General features: G+C 50.8%; 1 protein-coding gene and 1 non-coding gene across 3 annotated transcripts in view; one reads left to right on the top strand and one right to left on the bottom strand.

Moving 5' to 3' along the window:
• The window catches only part of UBASH3A (ubiquitin associated and SH3 domain containing A), a 40,115-nt gene extending 16,424 nt beyond the window's left edge, over window positions 1-23,691 (top strand). The window contains exons 7-14 of one of the 2 annotated variants that reach the window (XM_022552814.2): window positions 2,983-3,106; window positions 8,386-8,485; window positions 11,279-11,401; window positions 12,714-12,806; window positions 17,129-17,273; window positions 17,928-18,034; window positions 21,219-21,328; window positions 23,151-23,691. In XM_022552814.2, the coding sequence (XP_022408522.1) occupies window positions 2,983-3,106; window positions 8,386-8,485; window positions 11,279-11,401; window positions 12,714-12,806; window positions 17,129-17,273; window positions 17,928-18,034; window positions 21,219-21,328; window positions 23,151-23,288 (940 nt within the window). In that variant the 3' untranslated portion in view covers window positions 23,289-23,691. Of the gene's footprint in view, window positions 1-2,982; window positions 3,107-8,385; window positions 8,486-11,278; window positions 11,402-12,713; window positions 12,807-17,128; window positions 17,274-17,927; window positions 18,035-18,122; window positions 18,857-21,218; window positions 21,329-23,150 lie in introns of those variants that run through there. The other variant, XM_022552815.3, reaches the window with a different exon arrangement.
• LOC115802376 (small nucleolar RNA SNORA61) lies at window positions 1,834-1,966 on the bottom strand. Its single transcript, XR_004022846.2, has one exon. It is a non-coding gene; the product is annotated as a small nucleolar RNA SNORA61 (small nucleolar RNA).
• Window positions 23,692-23,969: the final 278 nt, after the last annotated feature.

The following is a 23,969-nucleotide window of genomic DNA, read 5'->3' as shown; positions in this document are numbered from 1 at the left end:
TCAGGCTGGAGGGGCGACTTAGGTGGTCTGCCCACCCCTTAGGTGGTGGTGCGTGCAGGGGGCACGCGCGGTGCCCTGCTTTTGCTCCCGACACCCTGTTTCTGCTCCAGGCTCTTCAAAAGTGGCAGTTGGGTTTTTTGGTCTCTTTGTATATTTTGGGTCCAGAATTTGACCCAACTGGGTATGCACTCAGTTATTTTTAGTCCTGTACAGTTTCTTTGTATTCTGTTGCTGGAGGAGAGGTGTGTCCAGGTGCAAGGCCTGCAGCAAAGGGTCCCAGGTCCCAGCAAAAGGTCCCAGGTCCCAGCCTGTCTCACCGCCAGTAGGATTTACCGCTCAAGACAGGACAGGCAACAAGATGGGAAGAGAAGGTACGACTGGCAGACAGTTTCAGAAGTGAGTTCACTACATCGAAACACCGCGTGGGCACTGAGGGTCCCGGGCGTACGGTTGTGATGGTGAAAAGCAGGTGGCCTGAGCCTGTGGACCCCTGAGATGCAGGAGAAATGATGCCACTCCCAGCTCAGGACCCGGTTAGGGTCTTAGGATGGAGGCCTGGGAGCCATCAGCTTTACGAGAACTGGGGGACTTGGGGCCACTGTGGGAGAGAAAGGCAAACATTTACAAATGGGCCGAATAAGTAGAAACACACCACGTTCGTGATGGAGCAAAATGAATCCTCCCAGAGCCATTTCCAGGTTTAATGAAATTCCAGGGAAAATCCCAATGGGATCGTTTGTTGGAACTTCACTGAGCGATTGAAAAATTTATCTGGGAGAATAAATAGGAGAGAAGAGCTGAGAGCACTTTGAAAAATAAAAGTGATGAGAGGAGATATTTACCCTACCAGATATTAAAAGCATGTTATAAATCTATAATATGGTACTGACTTGAGGGAAAGAGAAAAAATAGATCCGTTGGACAGACTAGCTAACAGAGCAGGAGACCGGGTATATTAGGAGGTTCCTATCTGATAAATGCATCAGAAATAGGAAAATAAATGGGTGTAAAATAAAAGGTGTTCTGTATGACCTCACAGCACACACTGATATCAGTTTAATTCTGAGTCAGGAATTAAACAGAAAAAGAAAATCATTTTAAAATAGAAGGCAGTTTAAACGACTGTATTTCTGATTTCTGGACTGGGGAGAGCTTTGAAAGCAGAGAAGCAGTGGAATGGATCTTAGGGTGAGACTTAACAGATGTGTCTTTAATACTGATTATTAAATGCTTAAAATGTAAGCCTCCTGTATGTTAAAAATCATACTACAATTTAAAGAGCAAGATGAGAACATGCTTTCCAGAGAATAGTAATAAAGACGTTCCCTTACCAGTCACTCACGTGAGCGGACTGTCTGCCTCCTTCTCTTCCCCCGTAAACTGGAGGCCCAGGCATCCCTGGACACTCTGCCCACCCGTTGATTTGTGTCCGATTTTTTCATTGAACCCAGAGGCCACCTACTGCATTCCTCACTCCTATCCACCGGGACAGGTGAACGTCAGAAGGGCGTCCACCAGCTCTGGTCACCTGCAGCCTCTGGGCCCACGTGCCCTTCTCCCCACAGCGCACTGTGATGCTGGGTCCAAACTCCTAGCCAAGGCCACCTGTTCACGGCACGTTGCATCCCATGCCTCCTGGGCATCCCATGCCCTCCAAGGGCATCACGCCAGCACCATCTGTCATCCCAAGGCCCTCCCCAATGGCTCCCACCAGCAAGCAAACATGCTGTTATCTTAAAAACAAAATCAAGCACAAGCTCTCTTTTTTTCCCATTTCCCTCTCTAGCTACTGTCCATTTCTCTCCTCTGATTGTACGTATCTTTTTCACTCAGCCTTGTTTGAAACTAGCCCACACGCTCTAAAGCAGATTACAGGCCTCCTGAGGACAGCTTCCGTATGACTAGTCGTCCCTTTACGACCACCAGGACAGGTGTTCAGATCCCATGGGAAAGGGAACCAGAGGTGCTTGTAAATTGTTTTTAACTAGAGTTTACAAAGATGGCCTTTCGCTTTCTAAAAGGAATCTCCCCTGGGAACCTGGCCATTTCTTGCTCTTGGAGGATTTGCATCCATGACGGTCGGCACCTGGCCCCTCCCCTGTTCCTCACCTCGGCACCAGCACCCACTCACCTTCCGGAGTTCTCACAGCTCCGGTGTGCCATGACCTTTGCCCTCAGTGGTCCTCAGAGCTCCCAAACGGCTGTCCACCGGGGCACCTTTCTTGATCCCCTAGACGAGCAGCAGTTCCTTCTCCGCCTGCAACTGCTCAGGCACCGTGGTCACCCACCCGCCCACTAATGCATCTGTGCCTTTCCTGTGTGTTGCCATGGTGTTTAATGTGTCTGTTCTGCTCCCTTATCCCTGTTCCCAACCACGAGCATCTTCACACCTTTGGTTATTTTAGAAGGCGATTCTTAGAGGATGATGCACTGATTTGCTCGGGCCTCATAACAAGATATCACAGACATGGTGACTTAAACAGCAGGTGTCCCTTCTCTTGCAGCCCTGGAGGCTGGAAGTCCGAGCTCAAGCTGGTCCTTCCCGAGGCCTCTCTCCCGGGTGTGTAGATGGCCATCTCCTCCCAGTGTCCCCACATTGTCATCCCTGTGTCCTGATCTCCTCTTCTCAAAAGGACCCAGTCAGATTGAATTAGCACCCACCCTAGTGACCTCATTTTACCTTCATCAGCTCTTTAAAGGTCCGACCTCCAAATAGGGTCCCATTCGGAGGTCCTGGGGGTCAGGACTATACACCTGAGGGCACACAGTTCGGTCTGTAACAGGTGGTGACGGAGAACATGAACCACCACCACTGGCTCAAGAGCTGCTATGTGCTGGGCACTGAGCCGTTTTGAACCATTGTTTCGTTTCATCCTCACGATGACCCAACCCACCTGTCGCGTCGCATGCATGCTCTCCATCACGTGACGACCGGATGCTTCCCAGGGTCGTCATGACACTGATCTCTTTCCTCTCCCACAGGACGTACACCTTCGGTGTAGCCCCAGACCCGAGCTCCGGGAAGGACGGTGAAGCCAGCAGCAGACGGAACGGGGAGCCTCAGCCTCTGCCCGTGTCCCAGAGCAGCAGCCTGCAGTCTCTACAGGTGACGGGGCCCTAAGGTCAAATGAGCCGCTCACAGCCCCACTCTGTGTCAACTCCGGGTAGACTCGGCTTCTCAGGGGCAGCTTTCATTCAGATACTGCGGCCCTGAGCTCAGACCCAGGTGGGCCAGCAAGGGGCCCATCTCTCTGCTACCAGGTCCCCCTGCTCCGTCCACCCCGGGCAGAGGGTGACCCCCGCACACACGCACACACTGTGAGCCTGAGCACTGTCATCATGGCACTAGGTCACAGGGCAGGAAAGGGGCAGGGACCCAGCCCTCCTGGGGGGCCACACTCTCACCCTAACTCTGCCATTGGCCAGCTGGCTCCTCCCCCAAGAGCCCACCGGCCCCCAGAGCTTGCCTCCAGTTCAGACAAGAGCTGAGCGCAGGGCAGGGGACACTGGGACCCTGGGAGGACAATGGGTGACCTCTTTAGCTGGGCCTTCAGGGGGTGAACGGCCTGGGTGGAGAAGCTGCAGACTGGGAGCCAGAGGCCTGCCAGCCCCAGACCGATGAAAATGGGGCCCCCGGCCCAGACTCTCTGGGAATGAGGGAGGCCGGCCTGGACTGGGGCCGTGGGCTCCCTGAGGCTGAGCCCCCCTTTCAGATTGAAGGAGGGGAGGAGCTGGCTTGCAATGCTCAGCCCCAAGCTCGAGCTCGGCCTCTGTCTGAACACTGGTGCTTTAAATGAACGAGAACCTGACACCGTCCCCGATAACAGAACCCTCCCCTGGCCTGAGGTCACTCCATCCAGGTAGTGAGAAAGGAAAACTGGCCATCGTTTTGCTGTGGTCGAGTAGTGGGCTGAAAAATGACTCCAAAGAGGTAAGGTCCCAATTCCTGCCACCTATTATGAGGAAAATGGTCTTTGCATGTGGGACTGAGATAAGGATCTTGATGGGGAGATTATCTTGCAGGCCCTAACCCTAATCACAGGAAACAGGGGATGTGATGCTCATAGACGAGGAGACAGGCACACAGGGAGAAGGCACGTGACCTCGGGGCAGAGACTGGAGCCACACGGCCACACGTCAAGGATGCTGGGGCCACCGGGACCCTCCCCTAGAGCCTCTGAGGGGGCCTTGCCCTGCGACACCTTGATTTTGGACTTCCAGCCTTCAGAACTGGAAGAGAATAAGCTTCCTTTTTTTTAACCCCCCGCAGTTGGTGCTTTGTTACAGCAGTCCCAGGAAAGGCATCCAGCGCCTTCTGTCAAAAGATCTGATGCAGCCCTGCTGTTGTGTGGACCCAGGGGTTAGTCCATTCCATTCCCCACGGACCTTTCACTTTATCATAATATTCCTGATGCAAAGCTCTGCATTTCAAAGTTCAACTCCTCCGTGCTCTTCCAGGGAAGAAAATGCCCTGAATCCAAAACCTCAGCCCAAGGCAGTGATGGTGCTTTGAGACCATCAGTGAGCAGATCCAGGTTGGGAGCACGTGTGTGTCCTGTGACCTACTGGGAAGATCCGTCCTCGGCAGGGGGAATGAAATAGAAAGGGGGTCCTGGTGTCCGTGCAGGCAATCCCACAGCCATACTTCAAAATGTAAGACAGCAACGGGACTTCCCTGGTGGCACAGTGGCTGGGACTCCGTGCTCCAAATGCAGGGGGCTCGGGTTCGATCCTCGGTCAGGGAACTAGATCCCACATGCATGCAACAACTAAGGAGCCCGCGTGCCGCAACTAAGAAGACCACATGCTGCAACTAAGACCCAGTGCAACCAAATAAATATTTTTAAAAAAATGTAAGACAGCAAGACGACCTTCCCCTTGCAGCTGCCGGAGGTCGGTGTTTGCATCCTGGACCAAACATCGGCGCCCTCCACCACAGTATTCACTTCACCTTGACCTTGTGCCCATTTTGAAGACTTGGCCCCAAAGCCCCGAGAAACTACATATGGAGACTTTGACCGTCCCATCGGCTCACAAACACCGCATTTCATGCACCCGTCAGAATGTAGTCAGGTCCACCGAGAAGAGCGCTGTATGTCAGACAGCTGGAGATTCTGCATCCCCCCAGGGGTGGGTGGGCCCCATGAGGGGTTGGGAGGGTCTGGCTGGGGCTGCCCATGGTGCCGGACCCAAGAGCGCTTGTGAGGCAAGTGCAGTTTGCCCGAGACCCTACTTTCTGGTGTCTGCCCTTCTCAGCAATTCCCAACCACTTTCCAACATGCGGGGACTCTGCTGGGGCCCCTTCGTCCTTCTTGATGAACTTGAAGACATGCTGGGGGAGCAGCCAGAGGTGCAGACCCTCGAGGCCCCACCCCTGTCGGCAGAATCAATCCCAAGGGCGTGGTCAGTAGCACTGGCTAGTTTCAAATGAACACCGTGTCTCTCAGGGTGTTTACCTGTTAAAAATACCTACATTTTCCTCTCCAGTATTTGGGGGAAACCAGAATGTGATTCTGGGTCTGGTGATGGAGTTCACACTGAGGAGGGCCACATCTCGTCCCCTCTTCCTCACATCACTCAATAGCAAAGATAGAGGGACTTCCCCGGTGGTCCAGTGGTTAAGACTCTGCACTTCCGATGCAGGGGGCGAGAGTTCGATCCCCGGTCGGGGAACTAAGATCCCACGTGCTGCGCAGAGCAGCCAAAAGAAAAAAAAATAGCAGATACATTTTCACCCCGAAGCCCACCTTCAGAGGGATGTGAGGCCAAGGATGGGGAGGGAGAGAAAGGGTCCACCTGACGAAAAGGAGTGGTCAGGGCAAAGCAGACCTCTGGCTGGAGCTGTCTCCTGTCCAGACGCCCTCCCCCTTCTGACCGTCCCTGGTGACCGTGGCTCCAGGCATGACCAAGTCCCGTGTCTTCCCTGGAGTCCCCCCAGCCCACCTCCTGTGGCAGGCACTGTCAGCTCTGCCCCTCGTCCTCTGCCATCTGTGACTCATCTTTCCATGTTGGTCCAGAGGCCCCAGTGAGATCCGAGGCCCCCTAAGTGGGGCACCTGTGGACGACACCTTGTGTCCCAGCATCTGGCACGCGTGTCCCCAGACCCTGACGGCACGAGTCCCCAGAGGCAGCGGGCCTGTCTGATGCGGAATTTCCCATCCTGCTCCAGAGTTGAGTCCCCTGAATGGTCTGGGCCTGGCGCTGGGCAGCACCGCCCCTGCCCCCGGGGCTGGGAGGCGAGCTCCTTCAGAGTCCCGGCCCAGCCTCAGTGCCTCCCTCGAGAGGTTGTCTGTCACCTCTGGGGCTCCCGGGGGAGGCCTGTGCCCCACACAGCTGTCCTGGTGGCTCCACGTCGGCTCCGCCCTCAGCCTCTGCAGGTCACTCTCACCTCTCTGGCCATCTCAGCTCTCCCTCATTCTCTCCGTCTTTTTTACAGAAAATGTGCTCAGGCTTCCTCTCGAGGTCAACCTCTCCCTCCGACACAGCACAGTGAGGAGAAGGTTCAGCCCCAGCTCCCCTGAGGAAACCCCCAGCCACCCCGCACATAGAGGTCCCCTCCTCAAAGACCCCCCACGCCACGGCCTGGAATGCAGCCCTTGGGTTAATTCACCAAAGCACTGACCTCCCCCAGAGCAAAGGTGGACGTGAGCCCTGCAGTTTTGAGGCCCAAAGGCCGTCTGAGCCCCTGCCCAAAGCAAAGCGGGAGAGGTCCAGAGAGCTCTGCTGTTTCCACAGCTGGACCCTGCTAACCTCCTGTCGATGCCTTTCTCTCCCCAAAATAAATAAAGTAAAATAAAGGGCTGTTTTCCCCTAGCACTCAGCCAAACAGAAAAACGCCAGTTATGGGAAAGAAGGGCCAGCAAGAAAGGAGAAGGAAGGGGTAGATGCAGGGCTTCTCCCCTGGGTGCCCAGAGCTGAACACACGCCCTGGCACCCTGGAGAACAGGGTGAACCACATTTAAGCAGAGAACCACATTTAACACATCAACACTGGGGTGGTCCCAGAGGGCCCCTCGGAAGAAAACGAGTGCCAACAACAGAGGAGACTAGGATGGATGGATGGATGGCTAAATGATAGATAGATTAGATAGAGAGATAGATAGATAGAGAGATAGATAGGTAGATAGATAGATAGATAGGTAGGTAGATAGATACATAGATAGGTAGATAGATAGATGATTGATAAATAGATAATAGATAGATTTTATAGATAGATACAGATATAGATATACACACACAGATGGTCCCCAACTTACAATGGTTCGACTTACACTTGTTTGACTTTACGATGGTGCAAAAGCAATATGCATTCAATAGAATTTTGAATACTTGAATTTTGAATTTTCCCAGACTAGTGACATGTGGTCCAATCCTCTCTCTGATGTTGGGCAGATATCAAATGATATTAAATGCATTTTTTACTTAATATATTTTCAATTTATATGGGTTTATTGGGATGTAACCCCATCCTATGTTGAGGAAGATTTGTACATATCTAATAGTATATACATAAATCTATTATATATATCTATTATATATAATAGATATTATGTAATCTATAATGTTATAATAGTATAATATAGTACATTATGATAGATATATTATAATATAGTATATTATAAAGATTATAATTATATTATATAATTGAATTACAATTACATATCATATTATAAGGTAATAAATGTATATATTATTATATTTAGATAGATTCAGATCATTCCTAAGAAGTCACTATGGAAGGGTGAATATTTGTGTCCCCCACCAAATTCCTATGTTGAAATCTTGTTGATCAATGTGATGGTGTTTGGAGGTGGGGCTTAGGTCATGCGGGTGGAGCTCTCATGAAAGGGGTTAGTGACCTTATGGAAAAGACCCCAGAGAGCTCCCTTACTCTCCACCGTGTGAGGACACAGTGAGATGTTAGCCCAAAAGAGGGCCCTCACCTAACTGTGCTGGTGCCTGATCTCTGGCACCCTGAGACTTCCAGCCTCCAGAACCATGAGACACAAATTTCTGTTGTTTATAAGCCACCCAGGGTATTTTATTACAGCAGCCTGAAGGGACCAAGACAAAGGATAAGAACTTGGAAGAGACAGAAAGTAGACAGTTGATGTGCCATGACATGGGTCATTTGTTCCACTTCCTTTTCATTTCCTATGTGTGCTATAGTGCCCAGAAAATTAAAAGTTGCAAGAAATTAGAGATCACCTGCAATTCCTAGCCCGTTCTCATCATAATGATCCTGGTAAAACGGGCTGTAGCTACTGAGCGAGGAAGGAAGAGACGTGGTGTCCGGGCCACCACTGGATGAGGGGGAGAAGCTGCTGGAACAAGTTTCATAAGGTGGGTGTTCACTCTCACGTGCCTTTCTTTCCACCATTCCAGGCCACCATACTGAGGAAAAGCGTCCTGGTGGTGCGCCATGGGGAGAGAGTGGACCAGATCTTCGGGAAGTCCTGGCTGCAGCAGTGTTCCACTCCCGACGGTAGGTGCAGTCCTGGAGAATCCAGAGGCAGGAATTAGACAGAGCTAACAGATGAGATCACGTCTCAGATTTCTTAGCCAGAGCCCCTGGGGCACCATGCTTCAGAATGACCATGCATAGACTGTTCATGTGGGATAGACACACGCTCCATCTCTCTCCACAGGCATTACATGTGTGCATGTGAGCGTGTATGCATCTGTAAGTGTCTTACCTCAAACGCTTTGGGGAAGATGGAGGAATGGTTTTCAATAGTAAGCAAGTCTGCTGGAGTGACACGTGGACAGCCCTGTGTGTCCCAGCAGCACACACATGGCATTTGGTTAGTGGGTAAGGCACTGCCTTGAAAGCAAGTCACTCTGACCGCAGTCACGGACCCTCAGCTGCTGGCACATACCCCAACTTGCAATCTCACAGCTGCATCTTTCTGAGTCATCTTCCCTGCAGTGGTCGCTTCCCTACAATGTCTGGCCGTGCTATACTCAACTGAAGGGCATATTTTTTAACGTATTGGGTGCTTACCCCAACTTCACCCCTCTGGATGCCAAGAACTGAGAACAGGGCTTGTAAATACAAAACACCCACAGTCTCTGTACTGATCCACAATTGCATCACACACATCCCCTAATGGAAAGCCCAGAGTGCCACTATTTCTGAGCCATGGATAATTATATAAATGAAAGTATTAAATGAACCTAGTGATAAAATCCATTCACAGTGGCTGGACTTGCTGAGCCCTTGGGGATCCCTCCAGGAACCCAACAGTCCAAGAAAGGGGGAGGTGAATAGGGGAAGCATTGGCAGATGACCTGAATGCAGAAGAAAATTCCTGCACAAATGACGTCATGACTACACCTATCGCCAAGAACCCATAGAACTAATGCAATGCTTGTCTCTACAAAACAAGACCAAGTAGAGGCACAAAGGCTCAAGGAAGAAATACGTGGCTCTGAAGATGCACTGACATTCAGACAAAGAATTAGAAGACACTTCCTGCAATAAAACAATTACTAAAACTACAGACTGAAATGGCACACACGTCAGTATGTATATGATGGTGGTGGTGGTGTGAGAACCAGACCAAACAACCAACATCAAAAAAGAGTGACTGGACTTCATAAAAAGAGGGAAAAGATTTGGTCATCTACGCAAAAGATCAAGTCACCTATAAGGGAAAATATTTTAAAGGCACTGGAAATTCCCAGCTTAGAGGAAGCTGTTGGTGGATCTTCTACCAGGTAAGGAAGCCCTGGTAAAGTGCGTTGTGACTGTCTACTTGGTCTGAATTCTGCAAGTTGCAGTGTTTGATCAATTACAGTGACGGGTATTTGGGGACACTGCTGGCCTCCCCTTGCATTCCGGCGTCCCTCCTGGTTTCTGCTCACTTCTGGACGAAGGACCCACACCCTCTATGGCCCCTGACTTCCCAGCGGCGCTGGCCCAGGGCACCCCTATTCGCTCAGACTGTACTCCCGTCAGAACCCAACCACCCCCCCGGGTCCTCGGCTTCTTGTGAGCTCTGCCCTCTGCCTCCCAAAGTGATCACAGATAAAGCATCAGTGAGGGCAAAAGACCTCAGTGGAGTAGTTTCACATTTGGGGATGACAGATGCCCTTGAGTATATGACAGAAGTGACGGACCTTCGCTTTGAATGAAAAACAAACACCAGCTTTCCCTGCGGGCACACCTAACACTGGCATTTAATAAAGGTCTGTAAAGCTTACGGTTCAAACAAAGTCTCTGCCAATGGAAATTCCAGGGAGGCAGCTTCCAGAAAAATCTTTCATGGATCCTAAAAAGCACAAGGCAGGCAGATAGCCGCCACCTGCCTCCCCTTGGTGAACTGCTGGGAGGCTGGGGTGGCGTGTTCAGGAGCAAGTGACAGGCCAGCCGTATGACGTATGGCAGGTCTCAGGAGAGGCAGGTTGGCTGCTAGAATCTGTTGTAGCCAGGAGGTTTGGGGGCCGCTTGGGAGGATGAGAGGGCTTGGTGTGGTGTGGCATGATTATCCATTTATCCGCAGGGATAATTGGATAATCTGAGGATGAGATCAGACCTGACCCTATTGGCCACTACCTCTGAGCCAGGCTCCGGGCTCCAAGCATTATCTTGCTGATTGGTTCAGACAACTCTGTTGTTTCCCGATTTGTATCGATAAGGGAGATTAGTCAGTTGCCTGTACACACACAGCTAGTAACTGGTGGTGCCAGGATTTGCACCAGATCGTCCAATCTTCGAGCCCAAGGTCAAACTCAAAGTGAGCCAAGGTGCTCTGAGCCTCTGAATGGGTTGTGGTGGCGGGGAGTCCCAGCGGAGCCCCCTGACGTCCAGTCCTGCCTCAGGCAGCTGACTAACAACACACAATGCAGGACCCTCTCCCACCATCTGTATTCTGTCCCGTAGGCAACGGGACATCTTCAAGCTATGGGGATGGGTTGAGTTTCATCTAATTAATTAATACCAATTTGAGATTCTTATCGAGTTAAGCTAAATCAGTCTCGGTTCTTAATCAGGAAAATTGTATGAATGACTCTTCGGGGGGTGTTTGAGAGGACAAAGAAGGTCTCATGGTGCCTATGGCTGAAACATACGTTTTCTGTGTTTGAGGGAATGGGTGGTGAGAGTAGGGCTTCCTCCTGGAATCCACATCACAGAGCATGCTCAAGAAAAAACACAGTCGACCACAATGTAAATAATTACCGTGTTTCAAATGTGGGTCTTGATCTTAAGAGTTTAGTGGGACAAATATGCACTAACTCAGTGGAACTGAGCATCTGGTACGTATTTATGCTTTAGGGAAATACTACCGGCCAGACCTGAACTTCCCTCGCAGTCTGCCCAGACGGAGCCGAGGTATCAAAGACTTTGAAAACGATCCACCTTTATCGTCCTGTGGAATTTTCCAGTCCAGAATGGCAGGTATGTTTGAGGATCATTCTAGTAGGAATAGTAACAATAGCTGTAGCAGTGATTATCACTCACGTGTATTGAGTCCTTGCTACGTGCCCTTTGAGGTCAGATCTCCCCTTTATATAAGGGCACCAGTCCTCATAAATTGCTCGTCTTAACTTGATCACCTCTATAAAGACCCTACATTCAAAGAATGTCACACTGTGAGGCATGGGGTTAGGACTCCAACATATGAATTTAGGGAACAGAAATCAGCCCATCACAACATCCACGGAAACCTCGCTGGTGTTGGTACTGTGCAGATTTTGTACTGAAGAGATCTCCTTCTTTCCCAAAGACCAGGTCCTCTAATTTTGCAAGAAGAAATGTGATTTACAGGCTTGTCCTTCCGTGAGCCCCAGGGGGCTTGAGTTTCCATTACTACAGATGACCATGAACTTGAAACAGCACCCACTTGATGCTCACAGTTCTGTGGGTCAGAAACACAAACACAGCATGGCTGGGTTCTCTGTTCAGGGTCTGAACTCTGATATCAAGCTGCTGGCTGGGCTGACTTCCCACCTGGAGCCTCCTGGAAGCAGTTCCACATTCATTGGGCTGGTGGGAGAATTCAGTTCCTTGTGGTTGTAGGACTGAAGTCCTCACTTCCTTGCCTGGTGCCAGCACAGGGCCTGCTGGATCCCTAGAGCCCACCCACCTTCCTTGCAACATGGCCCCCTCCATCTTGGAAGGCAACAATAGAGAATTTATTGCATGTCAAATCCCTCTACCTTTGGTTTTTAAAAAAATTTTATTAAAGTATAGTTGATTTACAATATCATATAAGTTTCAGGTGTACAGCAAAGTGGTTCCGTTTTAGATAGATAGACAGACAGATAGATAGATAAATGTTCTTTATCAGATTCTTTTCCCTTATAGGTTATTACAAAATATTGAGTCGAGTTCCCTGTGCTATGAAGAAGGACCTTGTTGGTTGTCTGTTTTATACATAGCAGTGTGAATATGTTATCTGACTTCTTTTCTGTGACGGGCTGGAGAAACCTCTGCTTTTAATGGGCTCACCTGAATGGGTCTGGCCCACCTGTGATAATCTCCCTTCTGCCTTATAACATAACCTGGTCACAGGGGTGCTAGCTCACCGTACTCACAGCTTCCACCCACACACCAGGGGATTATACAGGGTGTGTATACGGGGTGGTGGTGGGGATTCTTGGGGCCACTTAAGACCCTGCCTGCCATGGGTAGTAAGCCACCTGTTGGAGTTGCCACCATGGGTAGCTACAGTTATGAAGAGGGCACTTCTCCACCTGCTGTCTTCCAGGGGAAGCTCTGCTGGACAGTGGCATCAGGATCACCTCCGTCTTCACCTCCCCAGCCCTCCGCTGTGTGCAGACAGCCAAACACATCCTGGAAGGTCAGTGAGAACTGTAGCTAGCTTCTCATGTGGCCTTGACCTCATGACTCTTCTCCTGAGGGAGACGACAGTGAGCAGAGGTGAGACTGGGGTGGGTGACCACGAATGGCCACACAAAGTCACAAGACAGCTGTGAACCAGCCCTCGAGGACTGTTAGGAGGCACTGAGCCAGTTAGCATTTCTGGAAGGTCAGGATTGTAATTCGCCTTTGGCCTGCTTCTGCCATGTGTTTTTTAGAAAGCTGGGGGCGAGGGTGTTCCCAGAGAGCTGAGAACTGCTGTGGTCCCTTCTCAAGTCCAAAATGCAAGACTCCCTGGGCAAGGGAATCGGCTCCTGGGAGCTGTTCGGCACCATCAAAAGCTGCTGTGTGATCGGAAGCCAGTGGCAGACCCTTCTGAGCGAGCGTCCACCTACAGGAAGAAGCAACTTCCTGCCAGAGATGGGCAGCCTGCCCTGGAGGTCCTGGTTCCGTCCCTCCCAGTGTGGGGAAGGGGGCACAAGACCTAGGTCGCCATGCATGCACGGCCGGTCCTCCACAGTGATGGGAATGAGGGCAGAGCGTGTGGACACAGGTGTAGCAGGTGGGCACATGTGGAGGAGGGGGCTTGCCTCTGCTTTCTCAGAGACACAGGAAGTCAGGTCACCAGGTGAGCATGAGAAAGGGGAGCGCTGAATGTGTGACATGCTTATTGGGGAGGGGGGCCAGGACAGGGATGGGGAAGTGCAAGGTGAACATTGGGCAGCACAAAGGCCACTTGACCTCATGGGCACAGCCTTACACGGAGACCCATCAGCTGGGCTGGGGCTGCCCCCAGGCGTGGGCCAGGAGGAGCGGAAGGACCTGGGGCTATAACCCCGGACAGGTTTGAGAAGTGAGTACGATGAAGCAAGAAAGGGTGCGAGGTGCACAGGGAAGGGCCGTGGAGATTGAGTGGAGATTTTAAGCTGTGTAAGGTAGGGAGTTAGGGGCTGGGGGAGGCCAATGATACCAAGAAAAGAGTCAGCTCCGTGGAGTGAAATCCCGGGAGGTGGCTGGAGGGTTGGAATCCGACACGAGGGACGGGAGGCTACAGAGAAAGGAAGGCTGGCTGGAGATAGAGAAGGGGGTGGCACTGAGCTTAGAGGGGGTTGTAGCTGCTGGGAATGACCTACCAGGTCAAGGTCAGGGAGGAAAGACATCAGTGGAGGAAGGGGACAAAGCGGAAAGAGGCTACTGCTGGAGCGGTGCCAGAAAGAGGGCAGCAAGCAGACCTTCACGGGAGGAGCTGTTGAAACGATAGCAGGTCCGCCAGCCCGAGCCCCTCCCCAGTATCCCCTCCACGTCGATCAGAGAAGCTCTGACAAAGTGCCTTCCCGATTCTGCCATGCAGCTGGGAATCCCTCCCAGGGATGGACCTGATCCTTGCACAGGACCCATGTGGGCCCGTGGCCAATCCAGTCCTTTCCTACCTTCTCATTAACGTGCTGTTTCTTGATCCACCCGCTAAGTTGTGAGGGTAGAAACCCATTTCATCACCGTCCACTTTCCACACATTTAAAACTCGGAGGTCGTCTCTGTGCATCGTCAGCCCTGCAGACGTCCTCCGTTTGTCATTTCTCATCCGAGCATGACAGGGGACCCTGGACTCCCCTGCATGGTTTCTCGGGTCCCTGAGATGGAGAAACGCCCATGGTTTCCCCCACTGTTGAGATGTGCACGTTCATTGCTTTGCTTCCCTGCAGCTCTGGGCTCTGGACCCATGGAGCCGAGGGCAGGTTAACGCACAATGTCAGCTGCTAAACAAACCCGGGAGGGGCCCAGGACCCCGCCGTGTTTGCTCTGTTTCCATTTGGTAACTCTTAATAAGTAGGACAGAAGAAAGCAAAATAGATATGAAGTCATTCTATCCCCGGATAGCTTAGGATCAATATATGTGTAATTAACCCAACAGCTACAGTGATCAGATGTGAAGAAAGTAAGAAACACGCACAGATACAGGATAAAAGGTGACAGGCTCATCCCTGATTCTCCTATGCCCCCCACCCGCCTTTAAACCCGCCATTTAATGGAGCTTATTTTGTTTTAACCCATCCGAGAGGCTGATACTTTTCCACTAACCTAAAAAAGCACTTGAATTTCCATCTGAGGCTGGCAGCCCACAGGTGAGCGGGGGTGACACCTGCAGATAGCCTGTGTCCAGCCAGGCCAGCACGCGGATGTCTCTGACGGTGACTACTTCCTCCGAGTCGCCAGGCCCTTTCCTAATGATGCTCTCAGGCCCCCTTTCCCCACCCAGCCTCCCAGCCATGGTCACAACGTATGAAAAAAAAGATAAAGGAATATTCTTTAGGCCTTAAACGAATATAACTGAGAGCTTCAAAAACATTTTTCGTAACTTTATCCCCTTTTGGTTATCATTCATGTTTCTTCATTATGAATGTATCTGTTCCAATTTCTCTGACTTCTATTATGTGGATCTCTTGCATTTAAAATAAAAGCTCCCCCAAATGTTTTCTGACCATGATCATGTCAATGTCTTTAACATGATCTCTCATTGACTTTTACTCTATATGTAGATGAGGAGAGCACGACAAAGTCAGTTTAAAGAGCATAAATCCATAAATCCTGTGTTAATCCAGAAAGCAGGATGCCCGGCCTTCTTCATATGTCCTCGAACGTGACCATCCTGTTCCCCAGAATGCTAAGCTTTATCTCACCACCATGTCAGTGAATGTGTCCAGACGGAGGACCATTTCCCAAAGTGTGACCCACAGAACAGGAAGAGGGCCCAACGCCATTGGGGACACTCTCCAGACTCTTTTTTTTTTTTAATTTTGTAGGGTATTATTTTTCTGTTTTCAATTTATTTTTTATTGAAGAATAGTTGAATTACAATGTTGTGTTAATTTCTGCTGTACAGCAAAGTGATTCAGTTTATACATATATACGTTCTTTTTCATATTCTTTTCCATTATACATATATATATATATATATATACGTTCTTTTTCATATTCTTTTCCATTATGGTTTCTCACAGGACATTGAATGTAGTTCCCTGCACTCTACAGTAGGACCTTGTTGTTTATCCAGCCTATATATAATAGTTTGCATCTGCTAATCTCAAACTCCCAATCCATCCCTCTCCAAACTCTTTCTTCGTGTCACCTATTCCCGGTGGACACGAGCTCCTCACAGGCTGCGGGAGAGCCTAGGAGCCCCATCAACCAGCCTTAACTCTCTTTTCTAAATGTGCTTTGCAAAGGAACCCATTTCATGGGCCTGAAATACAATTGGGGAATGGATTTTATTGCCAGCATTTCCGTTTAATGTCATTTTCTCCATTTCGAATAAAAACATTAAGGTCTTGTTTTTCCCCCACTCAAAAAGAGGTGACTAGTTTATAGGTCTCTTACTGAAGGTATAAAAACAAAATGTCAGCTTATGGAATGTGCTTTTCTGTAGCAAACATATGTACTATTTTTGGAAAAACAGATGAAGTATACTTAGATGCAAATATGATTATATGAAGTTTTGTCCAAAACAACTTCACCAGTTAGATTTTACTGAATTCATGACTTCCATTTCCAGTTTTTTTTAATTTACAATAGCAAGTGGAGGTTTTTTCTCATTAAAAAAAAAAAATCGGGCTTCCCTGGTGGCGCAGTGGTTGAGTGTCCGCCTGCCGATGCAGGGGACACGGGTTCGTGCCCCGGTCCGGGAAGATCCCACATGCCCCGGAGCGGCTGGTCCCGTGAGCCATGGCCGCTGAGCCTGTGCTCCGCAACGGGACAGGCCACAGCAGTGAGAGGCCCGCGTACTGCAAAAAAAAAAAAAAAAAAAAAAAAAATCCTAGGGAAGGGCCAGTTGTGAGAGATAGAATGTTCCAGAAGGTGACTCCCATCCACCCTCTGCTTCAGCTCAGTCCGGGGTAAGTGTTTACCAGGATGGCACTTCCGTGTGACTAACAAGCTCCACGATTGCCCTCGTCTTTTCCTCAGATCATTGGACCAGCCAAGTCCTCATAGGTGCAGGTTCCTTCTTGACCCAAGGAGAAGCGCGGGTGCCGCGTGCTATGGGGCTGCATCGGGTGACCAGGATGAGCTCCAGGGAGGCTGCTGCCAGTGGCACCTCCCAGATCCCAAGAGACTCTGGCCCTTCCTGATGAACAGAGGGTCATCACTCCTCTCATACCCTCCAACTGCCTGGTGGCTTTTGTCTGAGAAATAGTGTAAAGTCAGATTTTTTTCCAAAGGTTTGATTTAGACCTAGGAAGAGACTTCTTTACAGAAAGCCAAAATAGACGCCAAAGATGATAAACACTTGTATTCTGTTGAATCCAGAGCTCAAACTGGAGAAGAAAATTAAGATAAGAGTGGAGCCCGGAATCTTTGAATGGACCAAATGGGAGGCTGGCAAAACTACCCCGACCCTCATGACCCTGGAAGAGCTGAAAGGGGCGAACTTCAACGTCAGCATGGATTATAGGTGAGCCGCCTCGCGTCGTCTGCTGCTGGGGTTTTCTCGTTCTTGTTAAAGAAAAATTACCCACGACACTTGGTAAAGATACCAAGGAAGGCTTTATTCAAGAGGGACCACTGCAGTGGGGGGTTGCAGAACGGGAGGAAGATCAGATTCCCCTCCGAATATAAGGCCAAGTGGGGATTCTTCCTCCCAGGGGCAGGGTGGGGCGATGGGAGATTCTTAAGAGAACAGGGTGATTCTTGCTAAACGGAACCTAAAAGGATCCTTGCTGTGGGCAGGCCAGGGGATCGGACACCTCCTGGGGTTGGAGGGGAAGCCGAGTTTGCTCGGATATCCAGAGTGGTCAGATACGGGGGTGGGCGATTCTGGCTAAACTGAGTCCACAAGGTTGGATGTGAAGCCCACAGGTCGGGCCCGTTGAGAAGAGGGTCAGTCAGTCTGGCTAGAGTTTGTCAGCCAGAGAACCTGCATCTCCCTCTGCCCGTGGCTGGCTGCGCCATCACAAGCCTGTGTGCCTGGTGCTCAGTGAGAAAGCACGCTGGAGGCCCAACGCCAGCTCTTTGCTCGTTTTGAGCACAAATCTGAAGGCTTGCTGCTGACTGCGAGCCCTGGCTAAAGGCGAGCCGTCTCCTTCCTTCTCCCCTCCCCCTCCTCCAGGCCCGCCTTCCCCCTTCCCTCCCTCCTGCCCGCCGAGCGCTACGAGGATTACTTGCACAGGTGTGCGGTGAGCATGGAACAGATGGTCAGCACCCACCCGCAGGATGGTAAGTGCCCCCATTGTCCTCGGGTACCAGCCGCCCTGGGGGTTGGGTTCTCACCTCCGGGATGGAAATGATTGATTTTTGAACCTAGGGATGCCCCAGCCTCCCCTGCCCCATTTCCCTGCCACTGGAGTGCTACATCGCTGCCTCTGCATAGACACGTGCCCCCCGACCCAGGCCCTGGGGCCCCTGATTTCGAAACCAAGAGCTGATGGGATCCAGGACAGAAGAGTCAACACAGACCAGCCACGCCCACTTCCTAGGAAACAAAGAAACTAAGGAGCAAACAGCCAAATGTTGGGTCATGTTTAAATGACAGTTCGGACAAAGCATCTGTTTAAGTTGATGGTTGAGACCACTAAAGAAATTTGAACATGGAATTTAAATCTGGAATCTGAATATGGAAGTATTTAAGAAATATTAATGCTAATTTTATGAGGTGTGATAATAGCATGGTTGTTGTGTAAGAATGAAAAGTCCTCATTTGGAGATGCAAACCGAGGTATATCCTGTGAAATGGCGTGATGCTTGGGATATGCTTTAAAACGCTTCACTAAGTGTCCATCAACCAATAAATGGATTAAGAAGATGTGGTGCATATACACAATGGAATATTACTCAGCCATAAAAAAGAATGAAATTTTGACATTTGCAGCAACATGGATGGACTTGAAGGGCGTTACACCAAGTGAAATTAGTCAGACAGAGAAAGACAAACACTTATATGTGGAATCTAAAAAATACAACAAACTAGTGAATATAACAAAAAAGAGGCAGACTCACAGGTATTGAAAACAAATGAGGAGTACCAGTGGGGAGAGGAAACGGGGAGGGGCATGATAGGGGTAGGGGATTAAGAGGTGCAAGCTATTAGGTATAAAATAAGCTACAAGGATATATTGTACAACATAGGGAACATAGCCAATATTTTATAGCAACTAAATGGCGTATAGCCTTTAAAAATTGTGAATCAGGGGCTTCCCTGGTGGCGCAGTGGTTTAGAGTCCCCCTGCCGATGCAGGGGACACGGGTTCGTGCCCCGGTCTGGGAAGATCCCACATGCCGCGGAGCGGCTGGGCCCGTGAGCCATGGCCGCTGAGCCTGCGCGTCCGGAGCCAGAGGTCACAACAGTGAGAGGCCCGCGTACCACAAAAAAAAAAAAAAAAATTGTGAATCACTATACTGTACACCTTATATAATATTGTAACTTATACAGTATAATATTGTACATAAACTACACTTCAGTAAAAATAAAATAAAAATACTTCACAGGAAAGGGCGTGGGGTAGCAGAGACAGATGATACAAGATGGGCAAAATGTCAACAACCGTTGGAGCTCCCTGATGGGAGCACGGGGATATATGAAAATGTCCATAGTAAAGCTCGAAAAACGAATCCTATAAGATTTAAGTTAGCAAGTGCGTATTGGACATCAGCAATGTGTCAGGTACCAAATAAAGCATCATGGGAAAAATCTAAGCAAAGAAGACACACGTTCTGCCCTCAAAGGGTATGAATATTGTTGGAGGAAAAGGCACAAATGTCTGGAGTATTAGGAATATTAAATAACATGAAAAAGAGCTCAGAAGGAGTCGATAAGGGACCACCCGGCCCGCTTGCCCCACCATCGTTCTTTCCATCCCTCGTCCAAAGGAGCTCAGGGGACCAAAGACTCTGATGACCAGGACCTCGGGGACAGCTGAGCCCCTGCCCTCCTGCCAGAGTCCCCAGTGCACCGTGGGGCACAGGCTCTGAGACCTCAACCTTGCGGTGTCCAGCGCCACACGCACACCCGGCCACGAGACGGGTCCATGTGACCTGTTTTGACTGATGGGCACCCTGGGGAAGGTGCTTTTGGAAACCACATCTTAGTGGCCTTTGATTCATTATCAGTCTCACGTTGCTCACAATTATTGCTACAGGCCATCAGAGGACAGAATGAAATGAGGGCCTTTCCTGCACCCAGGCCCTGCCCTGGCCCACCTGTCTCCACCTGACCCAGGCTGAAATTCAGTGTCCACGGATGAGCTTCCTTCCAAGCATCTCCCTAGGGTCCTGAGGGCTTCTGGAAGAGGATGCAGAACCATTGCTTCATTACCTCTGGGGTCTACTGACCCCTGCCATTGACACAGGTGGCCGCTGCCTGCTGCAGGGATACAGACCCATCCACCCATGGCTGTGGCAATTGGCTGAGGCACCCAAGATGCAGCACCTGAGCAGTGGAATGAGTAGGGTTTGGAAGGCAAAGGCGGGGCCAGGAGGAGGCAGAGACATGTGGATCCAGCGGACAGAGCAACGGAAAGTCCAGGGGGGCTGGAGGGTAAAACCTAACACCTGCAAATCCTGCGGCACTGGTGGCCCTTCACAGGCTTTACCTGTTAGGTCCTCACCCTCCCGTGCGGTCTGAGATATCACCTCCACTGACACCATGTGACTTGGAAGCTCAGAGTGTCTAGAAAGCCGCCGTGTCCAGGTGGCCCAGCTGGAGAGCACAGGCCAGGGGTCAAATCTGCATGTCCGGCAACCTCACCATAACCTCAGAGGCCGAAGAAATGAGTGTGAAATTACTCAGAAATAACACAGGAGAAGCAGGTGGGGGCTTGGCTCTGGGGGTCACACCGGAGAATTTATAGCCACATTAGGGGCAAATGAATAGATCGCCCTGTGACTCTCAGCTTTCCAGGGAAGCTCGGGTTCTGATTCCGTCCTCAGGTGGCGGGCTGGGTCCCGCCTTGGGGCCTCCCTGGCTCACCCGCAGGTCTAACTCCCAGCCTTGCCCGCGCCCATCACCTTTAGGAGACTCACTCGGCCCTGGACTCTGGAGGTCCTTCTGTAAAGAGAGAGTCATCCGTGGCCCCTTTGGCACTGAGCAGCTGATCTTTCGCAAGCTCACAGACAAGGCCTGGACGAGGCCGCTCAGCGCACGGCGCCGGCCCATCCCTGAAGCTTGCGGGCGGGTGCAGCCACCCGAGCCCCGCACAGGATGCGACGGGCTCAGAAGAACTTCTACACAAACGAGAGGCCGACTGCCAGTGTTAATGAGCTCTTACCAACCACGCCTCCCTCCTACCCGGGGCCTCGGGGCACCACGAGCTTGTTCCGCCCGACAACTTTGCCCCCCCACCCCCGTCTAATAAGACGCGTTCTCTGTGCCTGCTCTGACCTCGGGGTGTCCTTTCTCCCACAGTGGGCGTCATCCTGGTCGTGGGCCATGGCTCGGCGCTGGACTCCTGCACGCGCCCACTCCTCGGGCTGCCGCCCCGGGACTGCACAGTGCTCACCCAGCTAGTGAGGAAGGTACGCGCCCCCTCGTTCGTGTTTCTGCCGCAGAAACAGGCAGCCCGACGATGTGGCGTCACCACACGCCCCTCTCAGGACGAAGACAAGCGTCCTGACAACCCAGGGCAGCAGGGACCCACCTGTCACCTGAGAACGCGCCCTCCTGCTCTGACGCAAAGGGCAGCCTTGGGCAGGGAGCTGACGGGGAGGTTTGTCATCTTTATCATTATGGCAACTGTGGCCATTTGCTACCCACATAATATAAAAAACAAGACAGAGAACTTTTATTATCAGGTCACATGATAATTCCTGTCACTCCAGTAGTTGAGCACTTGGTCCAGTGGCGGGTGAGACATTTGGATAAGAAGAGAAAGGGCGGTTGCTGGGCTCACTTGCTCTGGGGACTGGGGGCCTGACGGCCAGAAGGGAGCCCCTCCGTCTTGCCTTTGGAGTCATCCAGCCTCGGAACACACGAGCTGGTCAAAGCTGCTGGGGTGCCTGGTGCCAGGCCGGGGCCGTATAAACACATACTGAAAAAGCAAGCAGGTGACGGATGTGTAGAGAAGGATAACGGGTACTTTGGACCAAACTGTGGAGCATCACCCGGCAAAGCAGGGGTGGCTTTTATCCAGATGACGAGGTGAATGGAGGCAGGAAACTCAGGACTCAGACCCCGCCCCCGTCCCTGCCCCCTAAATCTACTCAGGGCCTTGCTCCTGCTGACATCACCAAGTCTCCCGTCCCCGCGTACTCCGACGTGGCCGCTCCTGTTCTTGCAGCCCTTCCCACCCTGGGGCCCCCTGGGGGTCCTCGTCATCCATGCAGACAGCAGTGCTGCACACGCCAGACGCTGACTGAGACTGCACGGCAATTGCATGTTGACACGGTTCCAAAATCCCATTAGTCTTTGTGGCCAAATTCCCACCCACTCCCCTGACCCTTGGCCTCCCTGCTCGAGATGCCAGCCTTGAACTTCCACACTCCCGCCACTTTCTTACACTGAGGATTTAGAGTCCACCCCACCCCATCCCCAAGTTAGCTGGACTTGCCAGTTAATATCAGAAATTCATCAAGGGCTTTACCAACCAACGATGGGCCTTAAAGTCAGGGGCAGCTGAAAACGGACATTCAGGAGCCCACCCCCATCACACTCATCCCCGAACCCTCCCCCCAGGCTCTACACACAGAAGGAGAGAGGGTCCCTGAGTCAACGCCAGCCCCCACTTGCATCCTGCCCCTCAGGTTGGAATTTTTGCACGTTTCTTCTAAGCAAGGAATTTCCGTACATTGAAAAGAGAGGGGGAAAAAAGGAAAGCAGAACATGTAAACAAACAAAGCCTTAAAAGCAAAGATCTGCTCCAAACCATTTATTTTACAGGGAATTGAGGTCTAAAGTTTCGCTTTGTCCTTTAATCTTGGGTTTGAAAACACAATACCTGTATCGATTTGTGACGCTGAATTCGAGAATGGAAGCCACTCTTGAAGCAGTAGCGTAGACAGAAGGGGTTCTCAGCCTCAACATTGTTGACGTTTGGGCGGGACGATGCTGTGCTACGGGGACTGTCCTGTGCATTGTGGGATGTTTAGCAGCATCCCTGGCCTCTAATCCTGAGATGCCGTAGCACCCCCAGCTGTGACCAAGAGTAAGGTCTGCAGACATTTCCCACTGCCCGTGGGAGGGCGGGGAGGCCCCGCTGAGGGCTGCTGTGTTGGATGTTAGTGCTGCGTTCAAGGCATCGTGGGGACGTCACGCCAGCCTCCAAGGCTGTTGCCTTTGGAACAAGTCTGAAATCCATGGACCTGGTATACAATAATAATAAGTGATTTAACTCTGTTCTAGATCCCTTCTCTGGGTATGTGCTTCTTAGAAGAAAACAAAGAAGAAGGAAAATGGGAGCTGGTGAACCCTCCCGTGAAGACGCTGACTCATGGCTCAAACTCAGCGTTTAACTGGAGTAACTGGATCCCGGGCAACTAAGAGCCGCCTCTATGTTTGCATAATTCACAATGATGAAGAGGGGAAACGCTTGGCAGTGGCTGTAAGATACTGTTATTTCGAAGAGGTCATGGTCTCCCCTAATGTGACTTGTAGAAGCACAAAAGGCACTTTTAGATACCAGAGTGTTTGCCCTCTGCGGACCGTCATCCTGTGAGCTTAGCTGTGAGGATGCCACAGTGTACCATGTGCATTGGCCATGTGGCTTGGAGGGGAATGAGGAACCATGACACTGACCCCACAGAAAATTCTACTTTACTTTGTATGTTTTTATTCATCAAGTTCCCAATCGTTTTTTTCTTTTTCTGTTTCAATCGCTCTTTGGCTATGTCCACACAGGCCAAAAGAGGTGGAATATTGAATAAAATGTTGCAAGAAAACCACCTACCAGATCAAAACCAGGAAACAGGCTTGGTGACCACAGACCAGGTATTAGCTTCCTGTTGCTCCTGTAACAAGTAACTGCACAGTACTGATTAGAGACACAACTTTTTAAACACACACGTGTTTACTGTTACAGTCCTGCAGGTCAGCAGTTCTGAAATAGGCCAGCGGGTTCCTTTCCTTCCACGGCGCTGGGGAGAGTCTGCTTCCCTGCTTCTCCAGCCTTTAGCGGCTCCTGCATTCCTTGGTTCACAGCACCTTCCTCTGTCTTCAAAGGCA

The sequence above is a fragment of the Delphinapterus leucas genome, chromosome 4 (genome assembly GCF_059928025.1).
Source record: "Delphinapterus leucas isolate spDelLeu-1000000601 "Yukka" chromosome 4, BTC_Dleu_Yukka2, whole genome shotgun sequence".
Taxonomy (NCBI): Eukaryota; Metazoa; Chordata; class Mammalia; order Artiodactyla; family Monodontidae; genus Delphinapterus; species Delphinapterus leucas.
This window is presented reverse-complemented; position numbering and strand designations above follow the sequence as displayed.